At 44.4% G+C, this 23091-nt stretch overlaps 1 protein-coding gene across 1 annotated transcript in view; it reads right to left on the minus strand.

Moving 5' to 3' along the window:
• Window positions 1–23091, minus strand: part of GRIP1 (glutamate receptor interacting protein 1) — a 675191-nt gene that overhangs the window by 486138 nt on the left and 165962 nt on the right. The window contains 1 exon segment of the mRNA XM_030216417.1: window positions 22450–22595. Within this exon segment, the coding sequence (XP_030072277.1) occupies window positions 22450–22595 (146 nt within the window).

The following is a 23091-nucleotide window of genomic DNA, read 5'->3' on the forward strand; positions in this document are numbered from 1 at the left end:
TGATCTGCATACTGAGAACCAGGTCACCCTGAGTGAGAAGGGGGATATCACAGATGGCACCCCAGATGGGACTTGACTGTTGAACCACCACCGGGTGGTAAGATATCAGAGGATCTCTGCTACCCTTGGCAGTTGAATACCCCTGTCTGAAAGGTGAAGCCAAGGGAAGAGCGGAGGACTTGTGTGGACCCAGGCAGTCGGTGTATCCCCAGTGAAGTGAGATGGAGGTGTCCTTGGAGGTTCCAGAGGCTGTGTTCCGGAAGCCCGTCGAGGGGGCCAACACTAGCAAAAGTGCTTTGCTCACCTACCCCAGGTAAAGGGTACCTAGGGGGGAGGTGAGGGTGGATTTGTAAGATCTGGAGGCTTGGGAGTGGCTGTAGAGGATGGAGGAGGCCACAAACACACACATACCCACAGACCACAGGTGCAGCGCAAGCGTGGGGGGCCAGGAGTGTGAATAGGCCACACTTGGATGTGTTTTTTTTTATTGCAGGCTGCACCACTGCGGATGGCCAGGAAGGATGGAGGCCTGAGAAGCCAGATGAGCCAGGAAAAGTGTATGTCCTCCTGGAAGAATTGCTGCTCCTCAGTGGAGAAGGCTTAGAGGGTTGCTGAGGTAGAGCAGCAATTATTTTAAGGGTGGGGGTATGTGATAAGAGGGTGTCCTATCCGGGGTAGGCCACTAGAGGGCGCTAGTAGAATAGGTGGAGGTCGCTAGGACCGGGGAGAGCTCTGGGAGGTCCACAGGTGTAGGAGGTTATGGGCTGGGTCCTGTTTAGCTAATTAACCACTTTATACCCCACCTGAGATGTGAAAGGAAGAGAAGGGAGCTAGCAGAAGAAGAAAAAGGATCCCCCTGGAAAGAACTAGCTAACCCTATGGACTTGTTGTGGACTGTGTGTCCAAAGGAGATCAGCAGGCTGAAAATCCTGGGGTAAGAAGTCCCTAAAGCATTAGTGTTTGACTGTGTGTCCTCAGTACTTATAGGAACTGTGTGTTCAGTGAAAGGACTGTGTGTCCAAAGAAGAAAGGACTGTGTGTCCAGAACTGTGTGTTCAAAGAGGGGACTGTGGGTCCAAAGAAGAAAGGACTGTGTGTCCAAAGTACTGAGAGAAGCAGGCTGCAAAGCCTGGGGTTGAGAGTCCCCAAAGTATTGGTGTAGTACTGAGCCCCTGTATCTGTGTAGGGAGGCTCAATGTGAAGATCTATGAAAGCATAAAGTGTTAAGCTAGAAGAAGTGTGCCCAGGGGCTGGAATAAAGAGTTGCCTGAGAAATATGCAGTTGGTGAGACTTGTTTAATTTGCTTAGGGGAAACAGGTCACCCTGAGCGAGAAGGGGTAGCACACTAATTTGCATATGATCTGCATATTGAGAACCAGGTCACCCTGAGTGAGAAGGGGGATATCACAATATGTTACCATATATTACAATAGGAAGTTTTGCAGTAACTTCTATGGAGGAGGGAGAGCAGCCAAGATTCTAAACAGATCTAAGAAAAAAAACAGTCTTTAGCTGACAAGCTGATTGGTTGAGTGATGTCAGATGTTCCTCTAGGGGGGGGGTGAGTTGCCAAGGAGACTGCTGAGTGAACTGAAGACGAGAGCACTGAAGCACTGGGAAAGAAAAATGTATGGTGTGTGTCTGTGTAATGTAAGAAAAAAACAGTATATTTTATGAGTTTAAAGTGAAATGTGACATTGAAAAAGGGTACTTTGATATTGAAAGTGAGCTGAGGTGAGTGTGAAGGGTGTTTCAGAGATAGAACTGGGTTTCAAGAGATAAAAAGTGAGTTACAATTTTGTGGAATGAGTCTGTATGCTAAGGTATTAAGTAGACACATGGCTGCCTACTCTTTTTAGAATAGGGGAAAACAGTTGAGACTCATGTTGAGAGAGACTGGTAGAAGTGTGGGAGACTGTGATTTCTGCTGGTAGTTATACTGTGAGAGAAACTATAAGGATGTGAGGGAAAGAAATGTGCTAGAATTTAAAGGGGGATTAAGGGGGAATTGAAGGTGAATCTGTTATTTGGAGAAAGAAGCTATTAGGCTGTGTCTGTGGAAAAGGTGTGTTGTTTCTGAGTGCTCTGAGTTCAGTGCAAGGTTTGTCAGGTGGTAGATTAAGCACTGCTTTTGTATGAGTGTGCTGTATTCTCCAGATTGATCTGATAGCTGTACACGGAAATGTTATGTTTTTATATGAAGTCTGTGAGATGGAATTTTGTATTACTATTTGAATATGGAATGGGTTACTGTGTGAGATCCCTGAATGCAGTGCAAAAGCCTTCTTCTGCAACAGTTTATAATAGGGAATTAACAGTGAGAAATAGGCTGTGAAGTGAGTACTCCTTTAACTTATTTTATTTCAATTAGAGAGTGTGGCCACAGTATTGAGAACTGATTAATTGTCACCAGAGTGGAGTCAGTTCCTGGACAAGCAGGGAGTTTAAGATTTTGCTTCCCTGGTTATTTTCTTTATAAGTGAGGATTAGGAAGAAGAGATCGGTGAATTATCCTCTGAAGGGTTCCGGCTGAGCTCCAACGCAAGAAAGACATCACCTAAATAAACTCAACTACAGCTAAGTGACATTGCCAAGGGTGTTGAAAGGAATATATTATTTTTTTCACAACATCTTAAGAGAAAACTAAAGAACAGAACAATATCAAATATTAAAAAAAATCCATGTTTTCTTGACTTGCCTAAGTGTTCTGGGTTCAAGTGAGATCCATGCACAAACATCCATAATACCCATAAAGACTAAAATTCTGACATCAATAGCAAGGAAAGAGTATTAAAACAACTATCTGATTTTCATATAAAGACAATTTAAATATTTATCTGAAAAGGTTCTTTTCTGCCTTTTTAGGTGATTTTGTTGAAAGAAACAGAAAATTTAAGGGTATACATGTAAAACTACATCTGAATGTTGAATATGTTATTGTAGTTCTATTAAGCCACACACTAATTGTGAATTTGAGTTTATTTGAATGAAAATTTGTTTGCATTTGTATTCAATAAAGAAAAAGATAATTTGCAAATCTGAAGGTGCAGTTCTTCCAGTTCAGGAACAAATCCTAAATTTAGCTTCTTTTCCTCCTTTATTCTTTGAGAGTAAAGGACGAGGTTAGTTTATTTGTTCCACTCCCTCGGCTGTGAGTGTGTGTTCCCTGGATATTCGCCACGACTACAAACATCAGGTATCTGGGAGCACATCACTACAGTCCAGCTGAGAGGGGTGGTAACATTACATGTACAGCAACTGGAAAGGGAACTCATTGGCTGTACCCTTCCCATGTTTAGTGCTTGTACATTAATGGTGCTGTGATATGGGGGAAGGGGGAGGAGGGAGGAGCAGGCACTGCTAGACACTTACCTTGCCAGGATGTCACTTATAAGGGTCCAGGCCCTAATATTTATTTATTTATTTATTGCATTTGCATCCCACATTTTCCCACCTATTTGCAGGCTCAATGTGGCTTACATAGTACCGTAACGGCGTTCACCAATTCTGGTATAGACAGTTACACAGTGATATTGTGGTAGAATAAGGTTCATGTGGAGCAAACATATAAGGAACAAACATATAAGGAATCGTATAGGGGAAGAGTTTCATTATGTCCATTGCGTGCTTTGGTTTCGTAGTATTGCAGGGTTCAGGTATTTAAGTAGGGTCGGTAGGGTATGCCTTTTTGAACAGGTAACTTTTTAGTGATTTCCAGAAGTTTTAGGTGGTTATACATTGTTTTCACGGCTTTAGGTAATGTGTTCCATAGCTGCGTACTTATGTAGGAAAAGCATAAGTTGATTTGTATTTGAGACCTTTGCAGCTTGGGTAGTGGAGGTTTAGATATGTTCGTGTTGATCCGGTTGTATTTCTGACTGGTAGGTCGATGAGGTCTGTCATGTATCCCAGGGCCTCTCCGTAGATGATTTTGTGAACCAGGGTGCAGATTTTGAAAGCTACACGTTCTTTAATTGGGAGCCAGTGCAATTTTTCTCTGAGGGGTTTGGCGCTTTTGAATCGGGTTTTTCCAAATATAAACCTGGCTGCCATGTTTTGAGCGGTCTGAAGTTTCTTTATGAGTTGTTCTTTGCATCCCACATAAATTCCATTGCAGTAATCTAGGTGGCTTAGTACCATTGATTGTATCAGGTTCCGGAATGTTTCCCTCAGGAAGAATGGTTTCACACATTTGAGTTTTCACATTAAGTGGAACATTTTCTTAGTTGTGGATTTCACATGGCTCTCTAGTGTAAGGTTGTGGTCAATTGTAACGCCAAGGAGTTTCAGGCTATCTGAGATGGGGAGGGTGTAATCTGGTGTATTTATATTTGTTGGGTTGTTCGTGTTGTGTTGGGATGAGAGGATGAGACAGTGAGTTTTTTCTGTGTTAAGTTTTTGTTGAAATGCATTTGCCCATGAGTCCATAATGTTTAAGCCGAGCTTAATTTTTTTGGTGATTTCTGTCAGATCATGTTTGTAGAGAATGTATATTGTGACATCGTCCGTATAGATGAAAGGGTTAAGACCTTGGTCAGATAGGGACTTGGCTAATGGGGTCATCATTAGGTTGAAGAGGATCGGTGATAATGGTGATCCTTGAGGTACTCCGCAGTCTGCTTTCCATGGTGATGATATGTTTGAATTTGATTTCACGATATGCACTCCTGGGGGGCAGGTGGTGGTTAGTTTTAAACAGAAGCCCTGCCCATGTCTAGTGCTTGTACATTAACGGTGCTGTGATGGGGGGAGGGATCAGGCACTGCTGGACACTTGTCTTGCTAGGATGTCTCTTATGAGTGCCCAGGCCCTAACAGACCACTCCAGGGAGCAGGTGGTGGTTAGTTTTAAATAGAAGCCTTCTATGCTTTAGGATAAGGACTTGTGTCTCCTGTGGAGAATAATTTGGCTCTAGTCTCTGAGACATTTTGTACATCAATGAACACGCCTCCATGTGCAAAGCTATATATAAAGTGGCTCAATCAATTAACAGTTGCTATTCAACTTTTTTTTATATATAAAAATGAGGAGGAAAAAAGCCTCTGCCTTTTTTATATATAAAAAAAAGTTGAATAAAAAAAGTTGAATAGCAACTGTTAATTGATTGAGCCACTTTGGATGGTAAAATTTCATTTGTTTCAAACGTAGTGGTATTGTCCCATTTTTTGTCTAAGTCAAAGCTATATATAGACATCTTACACGTGGAGGGGTCGTTTTGTGCATAGAGGGGGATGTCCTTGCATCACCAAGCAATTTTCTCTCAATGCGGGGACATCTAATGATGATATATATTCTAAACTGCTCATTTTCAAATAAGCAGATTGTTTTTTTTTGTGCTGTGTTTACACGTTTTACTTCCATATGTTTATTTTTGATATTTTTGACCTTAGGCAAACATTTATACTTTTTTTTTCCATTATTGCTCCTGGCTTTTCAACAGTTACTATAAAACGTCCAAAGTCGAACTTAGACGTCATATCGAAAATGCGCCCTATCCAGCTTATAATCGAAAGTGATCACTGGCCATCTTCCAACACAAATCGGGAGATGGCCGACGATTTCTTAAAAGCGGCGAAATCGGTATAATCGAAAGCAGCATTTTTGACAGCATCGGCGCTTTCCCGTCGCTTCGCCGGCAAAAGTTCAAGGGGGCATGTCGGTAGATTAGCGAAGGTGGGACATGGGCGGGCATGGGCGTGGCTACCAGATGGCCGGTTTTCGCCGATAATGGAAAACAAAAGTGGCGTTAAGCAGTATTTCGCCGGCTTTACTTGGTCCTTTTATTTTCACGACCAAGCCTCAAAAAGGTGCCCCAACTGACCAGATGACCACTGGAGGGAATGGGGGATGTCCTCCCCATTCTCCCCCAGTGGTCACCAATCCCCTTCCAAACTAAAAAAATAAAACTAAAAACCTTTTTTGCCAGCCTGTATGCCAGCCTCAAATGCCGTACCCACCTCCATGACAGCAGAATGTGTTGTATCCTCCGACAGCCTTTCCCTGGTTGTGATATGGCTCTCGGGTGAGTGTGACACCTTTTCTGTTAGGTGCCCTGCAGAGTCACATTAGCAATGCATTGTGGTGGGTGTAGGGTACTGGGCTCTACTCCCATGGTGCTTTTCCCCCCTGCTAACTGGGTCAGAGTGTGCCCTGTTTTGTTTCCTGTTGTAGTCCATGGGTAGTGGCCATTTTTGTAAGCCAGTTTTAGTTCCCTTTCCTGTGTTACCCATGTTAGAGAACGTAGTTCTTACCTTGAATGGTGCTGAAAGAGGGCATTGTACACCATTGTGCCAGCTCTGACCTACTACTAGTCTTAGTACCAGGGGACTCTTTGCCAGTGGGGCACAACCTCTGATCTGCAGTTAACTGTGAGTAAACGTGGTTATTTCAAGAAAGGACTTTTTCAGAGAGATTAGTCTTCAGGTGTGAACTGGTGTGCCAAAGTTATACAGCAGCAATAAGTCCTAGAGCCTGTATGCAGGTCCCTGGAGCAATTTTAGTGGGTGCAGTACATTTGTGGGTAGGGGGTTTGGGGGGCTCAGCTCCCAAAGTAAGGGAGCTATGCACGTGGGAGCTTTTCTGAAGTCCACCGCAGTGACCCCTAGGGTGGCTGGTTGGTGTCCTGGCATGTCAGGGGGGCCAGTGCATTAAAAATGCTGGCTCCTCCCACAGCCAAATGCCTTGAATTTGGCTGGGGTTTGAGATGGCCCACATAACTTTCCATTATCGCTGAAAAACAAACCCGGCCATCTCAAACCCGGCGAACTCCACGGCATTTGGCCGGGCTAAACCGTATTATCGAAAAAAAAAGATGGCCGGCCATCTTTTTCGATAATACGGTTCCGGCCAGCTGTAGCGCCACTGCCAACATAGATCGCCGGCGATCTATTTGGCCGGCGACGTTCGATTATGCCTCTCTATGTAACTTAAGCACATATTTATAGAAGGGCACTTAGGTGGAATTTTGACATGTACACACAAGTGTGCACATGTACATGTATAGATGCCATTCTTCTAAACATTTATATACATAATAGGCACATAACAGTTAATGCCTGTTTTACAGAATTACACCCCAATTATCTAGGTGGCTTGCTCAAATAACTAGTATAACTTCATTTCAAGTTATATGTGGATATTCAGCAGTACTATTTTGGAAAATATCAATGAATACACTTATGATTTAAAAATGTCTATATTAGCTACGTATTTCAAATTATACATCAACCTTTTAACTGAATATTGACCTCAAATATTTTTATTTGCTAATTTAGGATACATACTAATGAATTTAAAGTAGGGACAGTGACAATCAAAGGCATTTCTGCATCTAATGGTGCACAGTACCTGCAGAAAAAGTAGCAGTGGAGAACTGCCTAATGGTTAGAGCACTGGACTGAAACCCAACAAAGCCAGGTTGAAATCCCACTGCTACATCTTGTGAACATGACCAAGTCACAACCCTTTACTGTCTCAGACAGAAACTCAGATAGTAAAACCACTTGTCCTTCTTCCTCCTCCTGTGTTTCTCAAGTACTTACACAATTTTACCTGTGAGCTGTAGAGGTAGCCCCTAGAAGTGGGGAAAGAGTGGTATATTTGTATAGCGTTAATTATTCAAAATTAAGCATGCAGTTTAAATATATGCACACAAGAAACAAGTGAACATCTTTGCACATAAGTTCTCCTGCTGGCATAGTTTTGCTTTGATTATTGATATAAACTTAGTGGGCATAAATACCTGATGAGTTTTATCAAGGTGCTGATTTTGAAACAGAGAAACATAGGAACATGAAGGCAGATAAAGATCATATGGCCTATCTACTCTGCTCATCCATGCCATTTACTATCCCTTCTTCTTTAGAGATCCTATGCACTTGCCTCAAGCTTTCTTGAATTCAGATACAGTTTTTGACTCTACCACATCCACCAGGAGGCTGTTCCACAAATTCACCACCCTTTCTATGAAGAAGTATTTCCTCAGGTTACTTCTGAGTCTATCCCCTGTCACCTTCATCCTATGCCCCCTCATTCCAGAGCTTCATTTCAACTGAAAAAGACTCACCTCCTGTGTATTTATGCCACGTAACTATTTAAACATCTCTATCATATCTCCCCTCTCCCACCTTGTTCCATAGTATACATATTGAGATCTTTACGTCTGTCTCCATACACTTTATGATAAAGACCACTGACCATTTTATTAGCCGCCCTCTGGACTGACTCCTCCACTCTGTTTATATCTTTTTGAATGTGTGGTCTCCAGAATGGTACACAATATTCTAAATGAGGCCTCACCAGAGTCTTATATAGGGGCATCACCTCCTTTTTTCTATTGGCCATTCCTCTCCCTATGCACCCAAGCATCCTTCTACGGTAGCTTTCCCCATTGTCTTTTCTACCTGTTTGGCCACTTTAAGATCATCACATACAATCGTACCCACATCATGCTCCAGTGCACAAAAGTTCTCCACACCCTAAATTGTGCCATTCCCTCGGGTTTTTGCATCCCAAATGAATGACCCTGCAATTAGTATTAAATCTTAACTGCCATATTCCGGACCATTCTTCAAGGGAAACCATCATGAACTTTTCTTTGACCAGGAATTTGTTCAGGGCCCTTAGGTCTAAGATGGGATGCATCCCCCCTGTCTTCATTTGCATGAGGATGTACCTGGAATAGAATTCCTGCCCTTCTTTCCCTGGTGAAATGGGTTCAATCACATGGGCCTGTAGAAGGGCGGAGAGTTCCTCTGCAAGAAACTGTTCATGCTGAGAGCTGAAGTAATGAGCTCTTGGTGGACAATTTGAAGTTTTTAAAATCCAATTTAGTGCATATCCAAGACGGACTATTTGGAGAACCCACCGGTCGGAGGTGATAAGGGGCCACCTTTCATGGAAAAACTTCAGTCTCCCCCCCAACTGGCAAGTTGTCCAAACACTTTGATAGTGGCTATGCTCTGCTGGAGCCAGTCAAAAGCTCACCTCTTACACAGACTGGGGAGCAGCAGGGGCCTTAGACGCACGCTGTTGATGAGAACAAGCACGCGGGGGTTCAGCCTGAGCAGGCTGGTGAGAGGAAAGGACTTATCTATGTCTCTATGAGTAGTAGGTACCCCTCTGCGACTTGCCAAAAGACCTCCTAACTGAGGAGCCTGGTGCAGAAGATACCCAGAGGGAGAGAGAAGAGATGGTATCAGTATGCTTTTTGATTTGGTCAGTGACTTCCTCAACCTTCTCTCCAAAAAGTTATCTACCCAGCATGAGGCATCCGCCAACCTCTGCTGAACCAACTGTTCCAAGTCATAAACTCACAGCCAGGACAGTCTGCACATTGCTTCTTGGCCAACTGGTACACTGACTCGGCCTGCTCCAGTGGGAGAGAGTCCGCTAAGTCCATCAACTTGCACACCGAGTGACGCAAATAGATGCTCGTAAATAGCTGGTACAATTGTATAAGGGACATGAACATTGAGGCCTGGAACATCTTCCTCCCCCAAAAATCCAAGGTCCTAGCTTCTCTGCCTGGGGGCACTGAGGCATAGTCTCTAGAACTTCTGGTTCTTTTGAGAGCAGACTCTACCACCATGGAGTTGTGAGGCAACTGAGGCCTATCAAAACCAGGTGTACTGTGGATCTGGTACTGGGTATCAATCTTATTGTGCATGACAGAGACTGACAGAGGGGACTCCCAGTTCCAACTGAGGACTTCTCGTGGAGAGGGACAGTCTACCTAGGAGGTGGCTTGTAGTCCAGGACCTCGAGAATCTTAGCATTGAGCAGTGGCGTTCCTTGCCTGGATGGCACCCGGGGCGGAGCGCTGATGCCCACCCACCCCGGTGCAGCGCCCCCCCCCCCACTAAATTACACCTCCCACCCCCTCTGGCGAAATGACAACCCCCCCCCCCCCGGGTGCACGCCGCTGGGGGGGGGTGCCGTGGTGCGCGCCTGCTCCGAGTTCGCTAAACTTCTTTGCTCGTTCGCTACAGCTCCCTCTACCCTACTACTACTACTACTACTATTTAGCATTTCTATAGCGCTACAAGGCTCCGGGGCAGAGGGAGCTGCAGCGAACGAGCAAAGAAGTTTAGCGAACTCGGAGCAGGCGCGCGCTGCGGCACCCCCCCAGCGGCGTGCACCCGGGGCGGACCGCCCCCCCTTGGTATGCCACTGGCATTGAGCTTGTCCTCCACTTCCAATTGAAATTCAATAGCCTCAGCCATTTCCTTTACAAAAGAAGGGAATGAAAGGCTCTCTGGAGGAGACTTTCTCCTTTCAAGTGGAGGGGAGGATTCAGAGGGGATACCATAGGACACATCTGAGAAGTACTGTGGATCCTCCTCTGACTCCCACGAGCGTTCCTCATCAGTGTCAGTCAGAAACTCCTTGTGGGAGAGCTGAGACTGAACCTGCCTCGACTTCGAGAAGCTATGTCTCCAAGAGAGGTGTCGAGGAGTCGGCTCCCATCTTGACACCGATGTCGAGGGTGTACCGGCTTGGGTGGCAGTCGACACCGGGACCGCAAGCGGCGCTGGCATTAGAGGATGAACTGCAGGCTGAGGGCCTGGTGGGGCCGCAGTGGGCTAGATGATAGGCACAAGCATCCCCAACACTGATGCACAGCACTACAAGATGCCATCCAGCAGCTCAGGGAGCATGGCCCGGATATGCTCATCAAGGGCCGACATTGGGGAAAGACTGGGGTGTCTGCTCCAAGACAGGTTGCAGAAAAGATGGGGCCAAGACAGGAGTCAGGTCCTGGCTGCCTGGAGACAGGTGCACAGGCACCTCCTAGTTAGAGGGGTAGCGATCTTCCCTGTGCCAACACTTCTTGGGTGCCATGTCCCTCGACATTCCAGAGCTCCTGGCATCATGTGATGAGGATGACCGATGCTGATGCTTCTTTGTCTTTGCCAGAAGCTTGGTGTCGAGACTCCTCAGTGCCGACGAAGATGATGTTGAATCCTCACGTTGCCTCTGGGTTGGGTCTAATGCTGGCCAGTCCTGGAGGCCCTGTCCAGCAGTCGGTGTCAAGACAGGTGGAGACCCACTCGACATACTACTGCTCCCAGTGTCTCTGGGTCTCAAAGCAGCCATAGAGACTGATGTTCCCGAAGCCAACGCTGTCTTCAACATCAACGCTGACACCGCCAACCTCGATGCCGAAGCCGACGTCAAGGACCTGGACTTCTCTAGCTAACTTTCCCAGAAAGAAACATATAATTCTTAAGCCCTATTTCTTTTATTCCCACCCACTTTTTATTAATTCAAAGAAATATTTGAAAAACTTTATTCCCAAAAATAGAACAAATTTAATACTGAGCTCTGATGTTAATATAACTTTCAGCTATCTCCTATATACTCTGTAACTTTATTTGCTTCTCTCAAAGCAGAGTAAATATTTTTTCCCTAAATGATCCTTTATTTAAAAGTTCTGCAAAGGATCTTTACTTTATAACTCCTTTCCAATTTTACTTAGTGGAAGGAATTTAGTGAACACCTCAGTCAGTGCTTATGTTACCTAGTACTGAGAGGTGTCAATGGATGACTTAAACAAACTCCTCAGCTCACCAAAATAACAGTTATTTGTTTGATTTATTAAGCTTTTAAGTTTCTAACATCACAGCTTAGTTAAGCAGCTAGCATTCAGTCACCATGACAGTCACTACTCTAAAGCCACTAAAAACGCGAATGGCTTTTAAAATTAAGCAATTAATTTTAGTTCACACTCCTCACACACAACAACTTTAAAAGATACCCAAAATCCGCTTTTTTTAAACAGAATTTCTATTTCAGCTGTTCACAGACCCCTAACATACGTCTGTACAGCTTCTCTCTTACCTCCCAACTGACAAATTACAACGTTTAGAATCTTAAGTATGTCATACATGGCACAAGCCCAGCACGAGCCTCTGCACTAACATAGCACTCTGCAATCACCTATAAACATACATTTTACATTAATTTCTGACAGTTTCAGCAATATACAGCACTTCCAACTAATTTAAATAAACTTTCCATACCTCATTAAGCATCTGAGGGTGTTTATTTTTAAGTTTTCACTCTGCACGTGACTGCTGCACTTCCCCAGCACAGGTACGGTTTTATTTTATTTTTAAACCCCTTCGGGGTTATGCTACATGCATAGGCGGTCGGTGGCCCAACTGTTTGGGGAGGCTAAAGGGGGCGGGGTTAGGGGATGGGGCCAGAGGCGGGGCTTACATCCATAATTGTCTGACAACAGAAAAAAAATAAGTAAAAATAAGTCACAATTAATACCTTTTATTAAATTTAGATATTAAATATGTATCATATGTCAAAGAATAAAGTGGTTGCTCAAAGCATGTACTAACCACAATTGCTGAACTGCAAAACACTATGCACAAATTTGTGCAAAAACACACTCATAAACCCTACTGTACCATAACACTGGGCAGACCCTAATAAACCAATATACCACCCATACGGAAAATGCAGACTGTCAACAATATGAAACAAGGGATCATAATATCACAATTCTCATGTAGAGCCACAAAACACCCTTTTAGGGTGGAAAGTGTTCACAATGAGCTCCTTTTATGAACGACTATATGTAGATCCTTCAAGAGGTAGTGTGTCATGATTTAGGCTCTAAAACCCTTTCTCATGATTTGGTGCCACCTCAGTAAGGCCAATACACAATCTCTCCACTGCAAAACACTATACACAAACTTGTGCAAAAACACTCATATAGCCTTACCAAACCATAACAGTACTAATTCTAAGGACAGGACGAGATAAACCTTATGCGTGGAAAGGCAGCACTGTAATTACACGGGGCTCTAAAACTCCAGTGCACAACCTAGTGAAACAAAAAAAAAAACCCCAAAAAGGGCTGAAAATACTACATGCTAGCAGAATACTGCACCTTGATCACACATGAAAAACACATGACACAACAGATATGAAGGCAAAATACTGAACTGGAAAGTTACCTCAAGAAGTCAGATTCAGCATGCAGCAATACTAGAAAAATTGAAATTTACATGCAAAACATCACAGATACACATTTCCAAAAGCTGACATATTCCAGTTAGTAAATTCTGAATAAAATACTTTTTTCTACCTTTGTTGTCTGATCATTTAGTTTTTCTATTCGCTTTGGTCCCAGTGTCTTCTGTTTTGTGCAGTGTCTTCTTTCCATTTGATATTTTTTTCTCTCACCATGTCCACCATCCTCCTGAGTCCTTATGCGTCCTGTCTACCATCTGAAGCCCTGTCCCTATCCTTCAGTATCCCGATCCAGCTCTTAAATTCAACAGTTTTCCCTCCATCCATATCCAGCATTTCTCCTCACTTCCCTCCATCCATGTGCATATACTTCCCTCCCCTCCATCCATGTCCAGCACCTTCCCTCTTTCTCTCCTACCATGCCATCCAGTGTTATCCCTCTTTCTCTCTCCATCCTTCCACCCATTATCCTCTCCCAATCCTTCTGTCCATTGTCTTCCTCTATCTCCCCTTCCTTCTAGACAGTTCTCTCTTGACCGTTTTCCATTCAGCATGTCCTCTCTCACCCCATCCTTCCAGTGTCTTTCCTCTTTCCCTCCCTACCAGTTCCTTCCCTCCTTCCAGCATTTTTCCTCTTTGTCCCTCCTTTCATCCAGCCAGCATTTCTCAGTCTGACAGCTAGGGTCTCCCCCAGTTTCTCCCCAGCAGCTTCTCTCTCTCTCTCCTGTCCATGGCCCCTCTTTCTCACCCCATCTCTTTCTGGCTCTCCCCTGCTCTTTTCCATGGCCCCTCTTTCTCTCCCCATCTCTTTCTGGCTCTCCCCTGCTTTTTTCCATGTCCCTGGCTCTCCCCTGCTTTTTTCCATGTCCCCTCTTTCTCTCCCTATTGCTCTCTGGCTCTCCACTGCGCTGGCCATGTCCCCTGGCTCTCCCCTGCTCTCCTTCTTTCTCCTCCTACCGTTTCCAGCCAATGGCCACGTTCTCTTCTCTCCCGGGCCTCTTTAGCTGACAGAAGAAGAAAAAGAAGCGCGGGGCCGCAGCAGCGTTCAGACATGTGCTGTCGGCTCTGCCGGTCCTCTGCCCCCGGAACGGGAAATTGACGTCACGGGGCAGAGACCAGCAGAGCCGACAGCGCATGTCTGAACGCTGCTGCGGCCCCGCTCTTCTTTTTCTTCTTATGCTGGCTTCGAGAGAAGCGGCGGCAGCGGATCAGCTGCGTAGATGTCGTTCCTGGCTGCCGCTGCGCTGCTCAATAGAAGCGGCGGCAGCAGAAGATTTCATCAGGAGTCTCAGCAGGGCCACGGGGAAGGTCAGAGCTGGGCTGGGGAGGCTTAGCCTCCCCAAGCCTCTTATACGGGGCGCCTATGGCTACATGCATCACTTTCCACTTGTTCACATTAAATGTCATCTGCCATTTAGATGCCCAGTCTCCCAGTCTCACATGTTTTACAGCAGTAAATTTGTTAGCAGTAAATTTGAGAGACTGAGATCATACTCCATGTGCCCTGACATAAGTGAGGTTCATTCCTGTCACAGTATGTGCAAAACTAACTCATTTGGAGAAATTTCCCCAAGTGGAAGTGGTTCATTGATCTCCAACCCCCAGAAATATATCTAATGATGAATATTCATATATCACATGTAAAACAATATAAGAGCTGGCTCAAGAAGACATCATAATAATAACAACAAAATTGCCATTTACACATGGATCCAACAAGACATCTGTGCTGCTAGACTATCTGCTATGACATCACAGAGAAAAACCACAAAAGGCAACATCAATGCAGCCAAAAAAGTTGATCCAATGGTCCTAGAATTCATTAAACATTGAATAACCCTATTTGGGCAGCCAGGCCAGTAAATCAGCATCTACACTAAACATATATTCTGGGTGGAGATCTGCTAAAGACAATGGGATCTTTCATAAAAATAGAGATTCTGAAGATCTCAAAAGGAAAGGGAACTGTGGTACATTACCTTGAAAAAGGTAAGTTCCAGTCCCTTCCTGGACAGGCAGAACAACATGTGCTGGAGACCTTGAATGAGGATTCCTTGCAGGGATCAGCAAGCTGGACACATCACAGCCTTCAGAGACAAACTGTAAATAGTATTAAAACCCTCTGCTCTCTCACATCCCAATACTCTCTGGTGTCTGACCCCTACTTTTAAGCCAGTCTCCCTACAAACCTCTAGTGCTGTGTCAACACTCAAAGGAAATTTGGCTTGTGCATTGCTCCTGAACATCTACTATCCCTTACCTCAGGTATGGCCTGCAGTTAAGATGTCTTCTGAGCTCTGTGCATATCCCTTCTTTCTGACAGGCATGGTGCAGTGTGACCCCACCTCCCTGCATATGAAGCTAATGATAGCCTGTCAGTTACCTGGAGGGGTGTACATATTTAGACAAGTGACGTACTTTATATATGTACACCCCTCCAGGTGTACATATTTAGGCATGTACATCACTTGGGGAAGTTTTGGAGGCACACCCTCCAGCATTACAGGTGTTTGCCGATGGCTACCCCCATCCTGTTTGGGTCAAAAGAAACAAAAATCTGGGTGGATTGTCTATGGACTTTAGAGACAAGTGACGTACTTGTCTATATATGTACACCCCTCCAGGTGTACATATTTAGACATGTACATCACTTGGGGAAGTTTTGGAGGCACACCCTCCAGCATTACAGGTGTTTGCCGATGGCTACCCCCATCCTGTTTGGGTCAAAAGAAACAAAAATCTGGGTGGATTGTCTATGGACTTTAGTCCTATCCAGATAGAAGGTTAAGGCTCACTTGCAGTCTAAAGTATACAGTACACTCTTGTCAGGTTGGACATGTGGTTTGGGGAAAAAATGTTGGCAGAACAATTGACTAGTTGTGAAGGAACTCTGCTACTACCTTAGGAAGGAACTTAGGGTGCGTGCAGAGAATAACTTTATTGTGGTGAAACTTAGTATAAGGTGGATCAACTACTAGGGCCTGAAGCTTACTGACTCTGTGAGCTGAAGTGACCACCACCAAAAATACAACTTTCCAGGTCAAATTCTTCAGATGAAAGAAATCAAGTGGCTCAAAAGGAGCTTTCATTAGTTGGTGAGGACAAGGTTGAGATCCCATGACACAGTGGAGGTTTGATAGGAGGCTTTGTCAATAGCAAACTCTCATGAAGTGAACAATTATAGGCTGTACAGAGATGGGCTTACCTCTCACACGGTGATCATAAGCACTGAGATGAATCTTTACAGAGTTAGCTTTCAAGCCAGACTCAGAAAGGTGCAGGAGGTATTCAAGCAGTTTTTGTGTAGGGCAGGTGAGGGGATCAAAGGCCTTGCCCGCACACCAGACAGCAAACCTCCTCCACTTAAATGAGTTAACACCTCATAGTGGAGTCTTTCCTGAAAGCCAACAAAATGCAGGAGACAACCTTTGGCAAGTCTAAGGATTCAAACTGTATGCTCTCAACATCCAAGAAGCGAGGACCAGGGATTGGAGGTTGGGATGTAGAAGAGATCTCTCGTTCTATGTGATGAGGGTCAGAAAATATTCCAATTTTCACAGATCTTCGGAAGACAATTCCAGAAGAGGAACCAGATCTGCCTCAGCCAGTAAGGTGTGATTTGGATCACAGTCCCCTGGTCTTGCGTGAATTTCAGCAAACTCTGCTCTATAACATGTATCGGAGGATATGTATACTGACTCCCTTCCCCCAATGTAGGAGAACGGGATCTGATGCTAGTCTGTTGTGTGATCTGAGTCTGGAAGAGAACTGGGGACTTTGTTGTTGACATGAGTGGCAAAAAGATCCACTGAGGGGGGCCCCATGCTCAGAAGATCTTGCTGGCCATGCCCATGTTAAGAGACCACTCGTGAGGTTGCAAACCCCTGCTCAATCTGTCCACCAGGCAGTTGTCCTTTCCTGGTAGGTATGTAGGTCGAAGTACCATTCCTTGAAAGAAGACCCACTACCACATTCCCACTGCTTCCTGACACAAGGGAACCCATACCACCCTTCTTCTTTACATAAAACATTGCAACCTAGTTCTCCATTTGAATGAGAACAATTTGGTTCTGTAGCCGATCTCTGAAAGCCTTCAGAGCGCTCCAAATGGCCCTCGGCTCGAGGAGGTTGATATGAAAATATGTTTCCTGAGCAGACCAAGTTCCCTGGGTGTGAAGCTCATCTACATGAGCTCCCCATCCTAGGTTGGACACATCCATTGTTAACACCTTATGAGGTGACAGAATTTGGAATGTTAGTTCCTCAGTCAAATTTGATCGAATTGTCCACCAGAGAAGAGCATGAGATTACTCTGAAGTAATCTGGATTGCATCCGCTAGATTCCCAGCTGCCTGAGACCGCTGGGAAGCTGGGTCCACTGGGCTGCTCTCAAATGAAATTGTGCAATGGGAGTGACATGCGCTATTGCCCATTAATCTCAACATTTTCCAAGCTGTGACCTGCTTGTTGCTGCAGACCTGTGAGGCTAGTGCTGTCAAGGTGTCCACTCTCACTTTTAGGAGAAAATCCTGAGCCTGCAATTTATCAAGCAGAGCTCCTATGTACTCCAATCCCTGACTGGAAGAAGGTTTAGTTTAGTTTATTGACATTTAATATACCATCTTTAACAAAGCCAAAGTGGACTACAACTTAATGAGAGAAAGAAGAAAATAAAAGAAAGAGGAATGATAGAAAGAGGTAAGAAAAAAGCTGTGGAGACACCAACGCTACTGCCCGAGGGATGCCACTGACTGGAGCACCACTCGGCCTACACCACCAAAGGTGAGACTTGGGGTAGTTTATGACAAATCCTAGTAGTTCCAACACCTGAATAGGTAGGCACATTGACTCTATTACCCCTTCCTGCGATTGCTCTTGACCAGCCAATCGTCCAGATAGGGAAACGCATATACTCCCAGTCTGCGTAAATACGTTGCTACTACTGCTAAATATGTGGAAGTTGACACGAGGCCAAATGGCAGGACACAGTACTGGTAGTGGTGTTTCCCTATCTGAAATCTGAGATACCTCCTGTGACTGGGAAGTATCAAAATGTGGGTATAGACATCTTTCAAGTCCAGAGAGCATAGCCAATCATTTTCTTGAGCCATGGGGAGAATGGTGCCCAGGGAAATCATCTTGAACTATTTGTTCAGGACCTTTAGATCTAGGATGGGATGAAATCCCTCCACCTTTTTAGGCACATGGAAGTACCTGGAATAGAATCCCTTCCCTTCATTCCCTGGTGGCATGGGTTTGATCACACTAGCCTGTAGATGGGTGGAGATTTTCTCTACAAGTACCTGATTGTGCTGACAGCTGATGTATGAAGCTCTCAGTGGGCAATTTGGTGGTCTTAGACACCAATGGAGGATGTAACCAAGACAGATTATTTGAAGAACCCACCGGTCAGAGGTTGCAAGGGGCCACCTCTGTTTGTAAAAATTCAGCCTCCCCCCTACTGTTATCTGAAATGTTACTTGTGTTGAAATATATATATATTTTGATTCTATATTCTATTCTCCACCAATTACCTATAAGGTAATAAGATTTACATTCGTAAGAAAAAGGGGGAATTAAATATTATATTTGTGAAATTACATTAACCTGCACTGCAAGGTTTAAGAACATGTGCTCGGAACATAAAAGACCATATATTCAACTTTAAAAAGGTTTATTTACAATACAGGTAATGTAATAATGTTACAAGCGAGAGGTAGTTTTTAAGAATCTTGCTTACAGGAGAAATTTGCGACAAGATAACAGGTCTGAATCATAAATTAACTTACAAAGTCTGTTGTCCAGCTTAATGATGATCAACATGAGGCATAGGTAACAGGAGTCCAGAGATCCTTACAGCAGCCCATGGTGGGGAGGGGAAGAAAAGAGCAACAAAAGAGAAGAGAAGAGAAGCCCAGAGAGGAGCGTGCTCCTGGCTTTTATAATGTTCCTATGGAAAACTTAGGGGCAACTGAGCCCTGGGTATTGTAGTTTGCAGAGAAGTATGGCCACATGGTCTGGACCTCTGCTGGCAAATGGCTTCCTGCTGGCAAATGGCTTTCTGCTGGCAAACGGCTTCCTGCTGGCAAATGGCTTTCTGTATATGTTTCAGTCTGAGTCTTTGTGGAGTTTCACAAACCCCCAGTCTCTGTGTCTGCTGTTCCATCTTTGAGCTTTTATTATGCTGATGCACGGATATTCACACCCAGCCAAGCTTTTGTTCAGTCTTCCAGGTGGGAGAAAAAGAGGAACTTGAAATCTCTTTGCAGCAGAACCTTTTATCTTTGTATCTGATCTAACAAAATATTTAAACAACTCTGGTATCATGCTACACTACCAGTGAGCAGTCTAGGAGGCAGATGCACTAAAGCTAAATGAGCCTTTAATGACCCTCCAACGAGGAAAATTTGATCCGTTGCATGCATCAAAGGTCTTTTACCGAGGAAGCCAGCAGCTAACGAAAACGGAATGGAGATGAGCAATTAGTGTGAAAACCCCATTGAAACGACATGCACTAACCTTTTCCGATTGCCTTTACGCAGGAAAAAGGCAGGAAATCTAACGAGAGGTCTGGACCTCTCGTTAGGACAGCTCTGTGCCAGGAAAAATCATTAAGTGAAAAAATAAACAAACTTTGAGCCAATCCCAGCACATTAGCAGAGCTAAAAGCGCTGTGATTGGTCCAAAGGACGTCAGAAAACAAATCAAATAAAAAAAATAAAAAAAGGATCGGGAGGGGGCAAGGGCGCTCATCAGGAGCGTCCTGTATGGACGGCCTTGCCCCCCCCCCCCGCTGCTCCCCACTTTCCGCCGCTCCCCCCCCCCCGAAAAAGCAAAATGCTAGCTGCCCCGGTCCCCCTCCCTTCCTGTTCCTGTGTTCTGCAGAGCTAACTCCGCCTCCCGTCATTCTTCTGCCCCGTGCCCCGCCCCCGCTGCCCCCCTGAGGTCGACTACGCCGCTCCCCCCCTCCACCGAGACCCCCTCCCTATTAACGACCCGAGCAGTGCCTCTCACCTCTCTCTGAAGCGCTGTACGGGCAGGAAGATCTATTGTGTTGGTTGTAGAGTCTCCATGACGTCTCTTCTTCCCTGGCCTAGGCCCCGCCTCCTTCTGACGTAAGTAACCCAAGTAAGCAAGAAGCCAGCAAAAAAAATAGTTGGACCGCTAGCTGACTGAAGGGTAAAAGGGGAACTCAGGGAAGACAAGGCCATAGCTAAGAGATTGAATGAATTCTTTTCTTTGGTCTTCAATGAGGAAGATTTTGGAGAGATACCGTTGCCAGAAATGATTTGCAAAGCTGACGAGTCAGAGAAACTGAATGAAATCTCTGTAAACCAGGAAGATGTAATGATGCAATTTGAAAAATTGAAGAGTAGCATATCACCTGGACCAGATGGAATTCATCCCAGAGTACTGATAGAATTGAAAAATGAACTTGCAGAATTATTATTAGTAATATGTAATTTATCTTAAAAATCAAGCATGGTACTGGAAGATGGGAGGGTGGCCAATGTAATGCCAATTTTTAAAAAAGGTTCCAGAGGAGGTGAGCCTGACGTCGGTGCTGGGCAAAATGGTAGAAACTATTATAAAGAACAAAATTACAGAGCATATTACAAAATTACAGAGACAAAGCCAACATGGATTTAGTGAAAGGAAATCTTGTCTCACCAATTCATTACATTTCTTTGAAGGAGTGAACAAACATGGATAAAGGTGAGCCAGTAGATTATTGTGTATCTGAATTTTCACAAGGCATTTGACAAAGTACCTCATGAAAGACTACAGAGGAAATTGGAGAGCTATGGGATAGGAGGTTGTGTTCTCACTTCAGAGCTCACGACACATCTAGCCAGTCAGGTTTTCAGGAAACCCACAATGAATATGCTTGAGATTGCATACAATGGATGTAGTGCATGCAAATTTATCTTATGCATATTCACTGTAAATATCCTGAAAATGTAACTGGCGTTCAGTGTGTCCTGAGGACTGAGTTGAAAACCCATGCCCTAAATCAATACAGACCCAAATGCTTAGCAACCAATGCAGATTTTGTGGTTCAATAGAATAACAGCTATTAAGATGAATATTCTTCCCTGATTGTTTTTTGTTTTGTTTTGTTTAGATTTTAATAGACATACTTCCAATGTTAATCCCAAAGGACATCTTTGTGAAACCTGAAAAAGAATGGATTTCATTGTTATTTGGATAAAGAAAAAAATCCAGAGTGCTTCAGCACTCCGAAGAAAAAAAGATAGAGGCCATGCATTCTTGGACTTTTAGTTATATTATTGGGCAGTGCTTATGAAGAGGATAGTATATTGGCATCTGAATAATGATGATAAGCACTGAATACAGATGGAGCTATCATATCTGCCTGAGTGTCTTTTTAAAGGCAATCTGTTTGGGTGATCCAAGACGGCCACTGAATGCAGACACTAGACTGGCTGCTCCTGTGTTTCTCTCCTAAGAATTACCTTGCATTTATTATGCCTAAGAGAAGGAGGAAAGTAAGGATTTCCTTACCTATACCCCTTCTTCGGTCCAGACCTCCATGCTTTGATATAGAGTGTGCGGCAGGAGAGTTCTGAAATAATCCCCGCTGCCTCAAATGGGCAGAGAGACCAATTGCAGCTTGGGTAGAGTGTGTCACTCAGCCCACCAACCTGTACACCCCAAAGCCGTTAACATGCAGCTAACCAACAATGAAAACTACTCCCACTGTGCAATCTGTTGAGGCATCTTTGGGTGTGGAAGCTTGCCAAGAGGACGCTGGTGCGCCAATGTCAGGGACAGCCCCTCCCAGCCAGGAAAATACCAAGAAGGGAGTTAGAGCAATGTATATGGAACTACCGAAGCCTGCGAGGTTGTTGGTTACTTCTGTGGGTTTTAGTGGGTGAGATCAAGATCTAGAAGTGATGAAGGATGTTCCAGCAGAAATCACACTAGCTTCTATTTAGCAAGCTATTACAACTCTTACAAAAACTGTGAGTACCCAAATGAATGCTATGGAGAAGGCAGTGGAGAGTGGGAGGAGCCTCAGAGAGGTTGGCAATTCAACAGGAGTATCAGATGGGGCACTCAGGTGAGGGGGCTTCAGACTGTGCAGGTAAGGAGGATCAGAACCTCGGCAGAGGATCAGAACATGGTGGAAGGGATCAGATTGAGAGGGTTTTAGATAAGGCGGATGGGATTGTGGGGATAAGATAGGGATCAGAGTGGGGAGATCAGGGAGGCATGATTGGCTCAGCAACCCAGAAACAATTATCTAGAAGTTATGTGAGTGCCAGTCGATAGTCAGTGCTAGCACCCACATAGCTAGCAAACCAAAGTTAGGTCAGCCTTTTGTGCAATACTGCTGAATATCAGGCCCACATTTTTTTTATTTCATATTATTATTGATAACATAATGCTTTCTGCAGTGCTAACACAGACTAGGAGGAAGATTTGTTACTTACAAACAGAAGGAAGCTTGTACTCAATTTCGAGGATTACGCGCTCTCCAACATTCTTGAGCAGATTGATAATCTCATCATGCTGGAATTTGGTCAGGTTGATTCCATTCACAGATTTAATATAGTCTCCTATATGTAGTTGGTCACTTCTGCATTGAACACAGTTTAAGTTTTCATCAAAACAGACATTAATTTTATTTTTTATTTTTGTCATTTCTCATTAAAACATATAATAGAAATGAATAACAAAACTGAGGCTGTCCTAAACTGTTCTAATACAATAGGGACATGTTACTTACTGAGTTAATATAAACTGTCAACTGACTGAAAAAAGTATGCATTTTTTTTTTTTTTGCAACAGTTATGGATATTTGTGGGTAGTGGGTTTGGGGGGTTTTGGGGGGACTCAGCACCCAAGGTAAGGAAGCTATGCACCTGGGATCAATTTGTGAAGTCCACTGCAGTGCCCCCCAGGGTGCCTGGTTGATGTCCTGGCATGTGAGAGGGGACCAGTGCACTACGAATGCTGGCTCCTCCCACGACCAAATGGCTTGGATTTGGACGTTTTTGAGATGGTCGTCCTCAGTTTCCATTATAGGTGAAAACTGAGGTTGGCCATCTCTAAGGTTGACCTAAATGTTGAGA

Source organism: Microcaecilia unicolor, chromosome 10 (genome assembly GCF_901765095.1).
Source record: "Microcaecilia unicolor chromosome 10, aMicUni1.1, whole genome shotgun sequence".
Taxonomy (NCBI): Eukaryota; Metazoa; Chordata; class Amphibia; order Gymnophiona; family Siphonopidae; genus Microcaecilia; species Microcaecilia unicolor.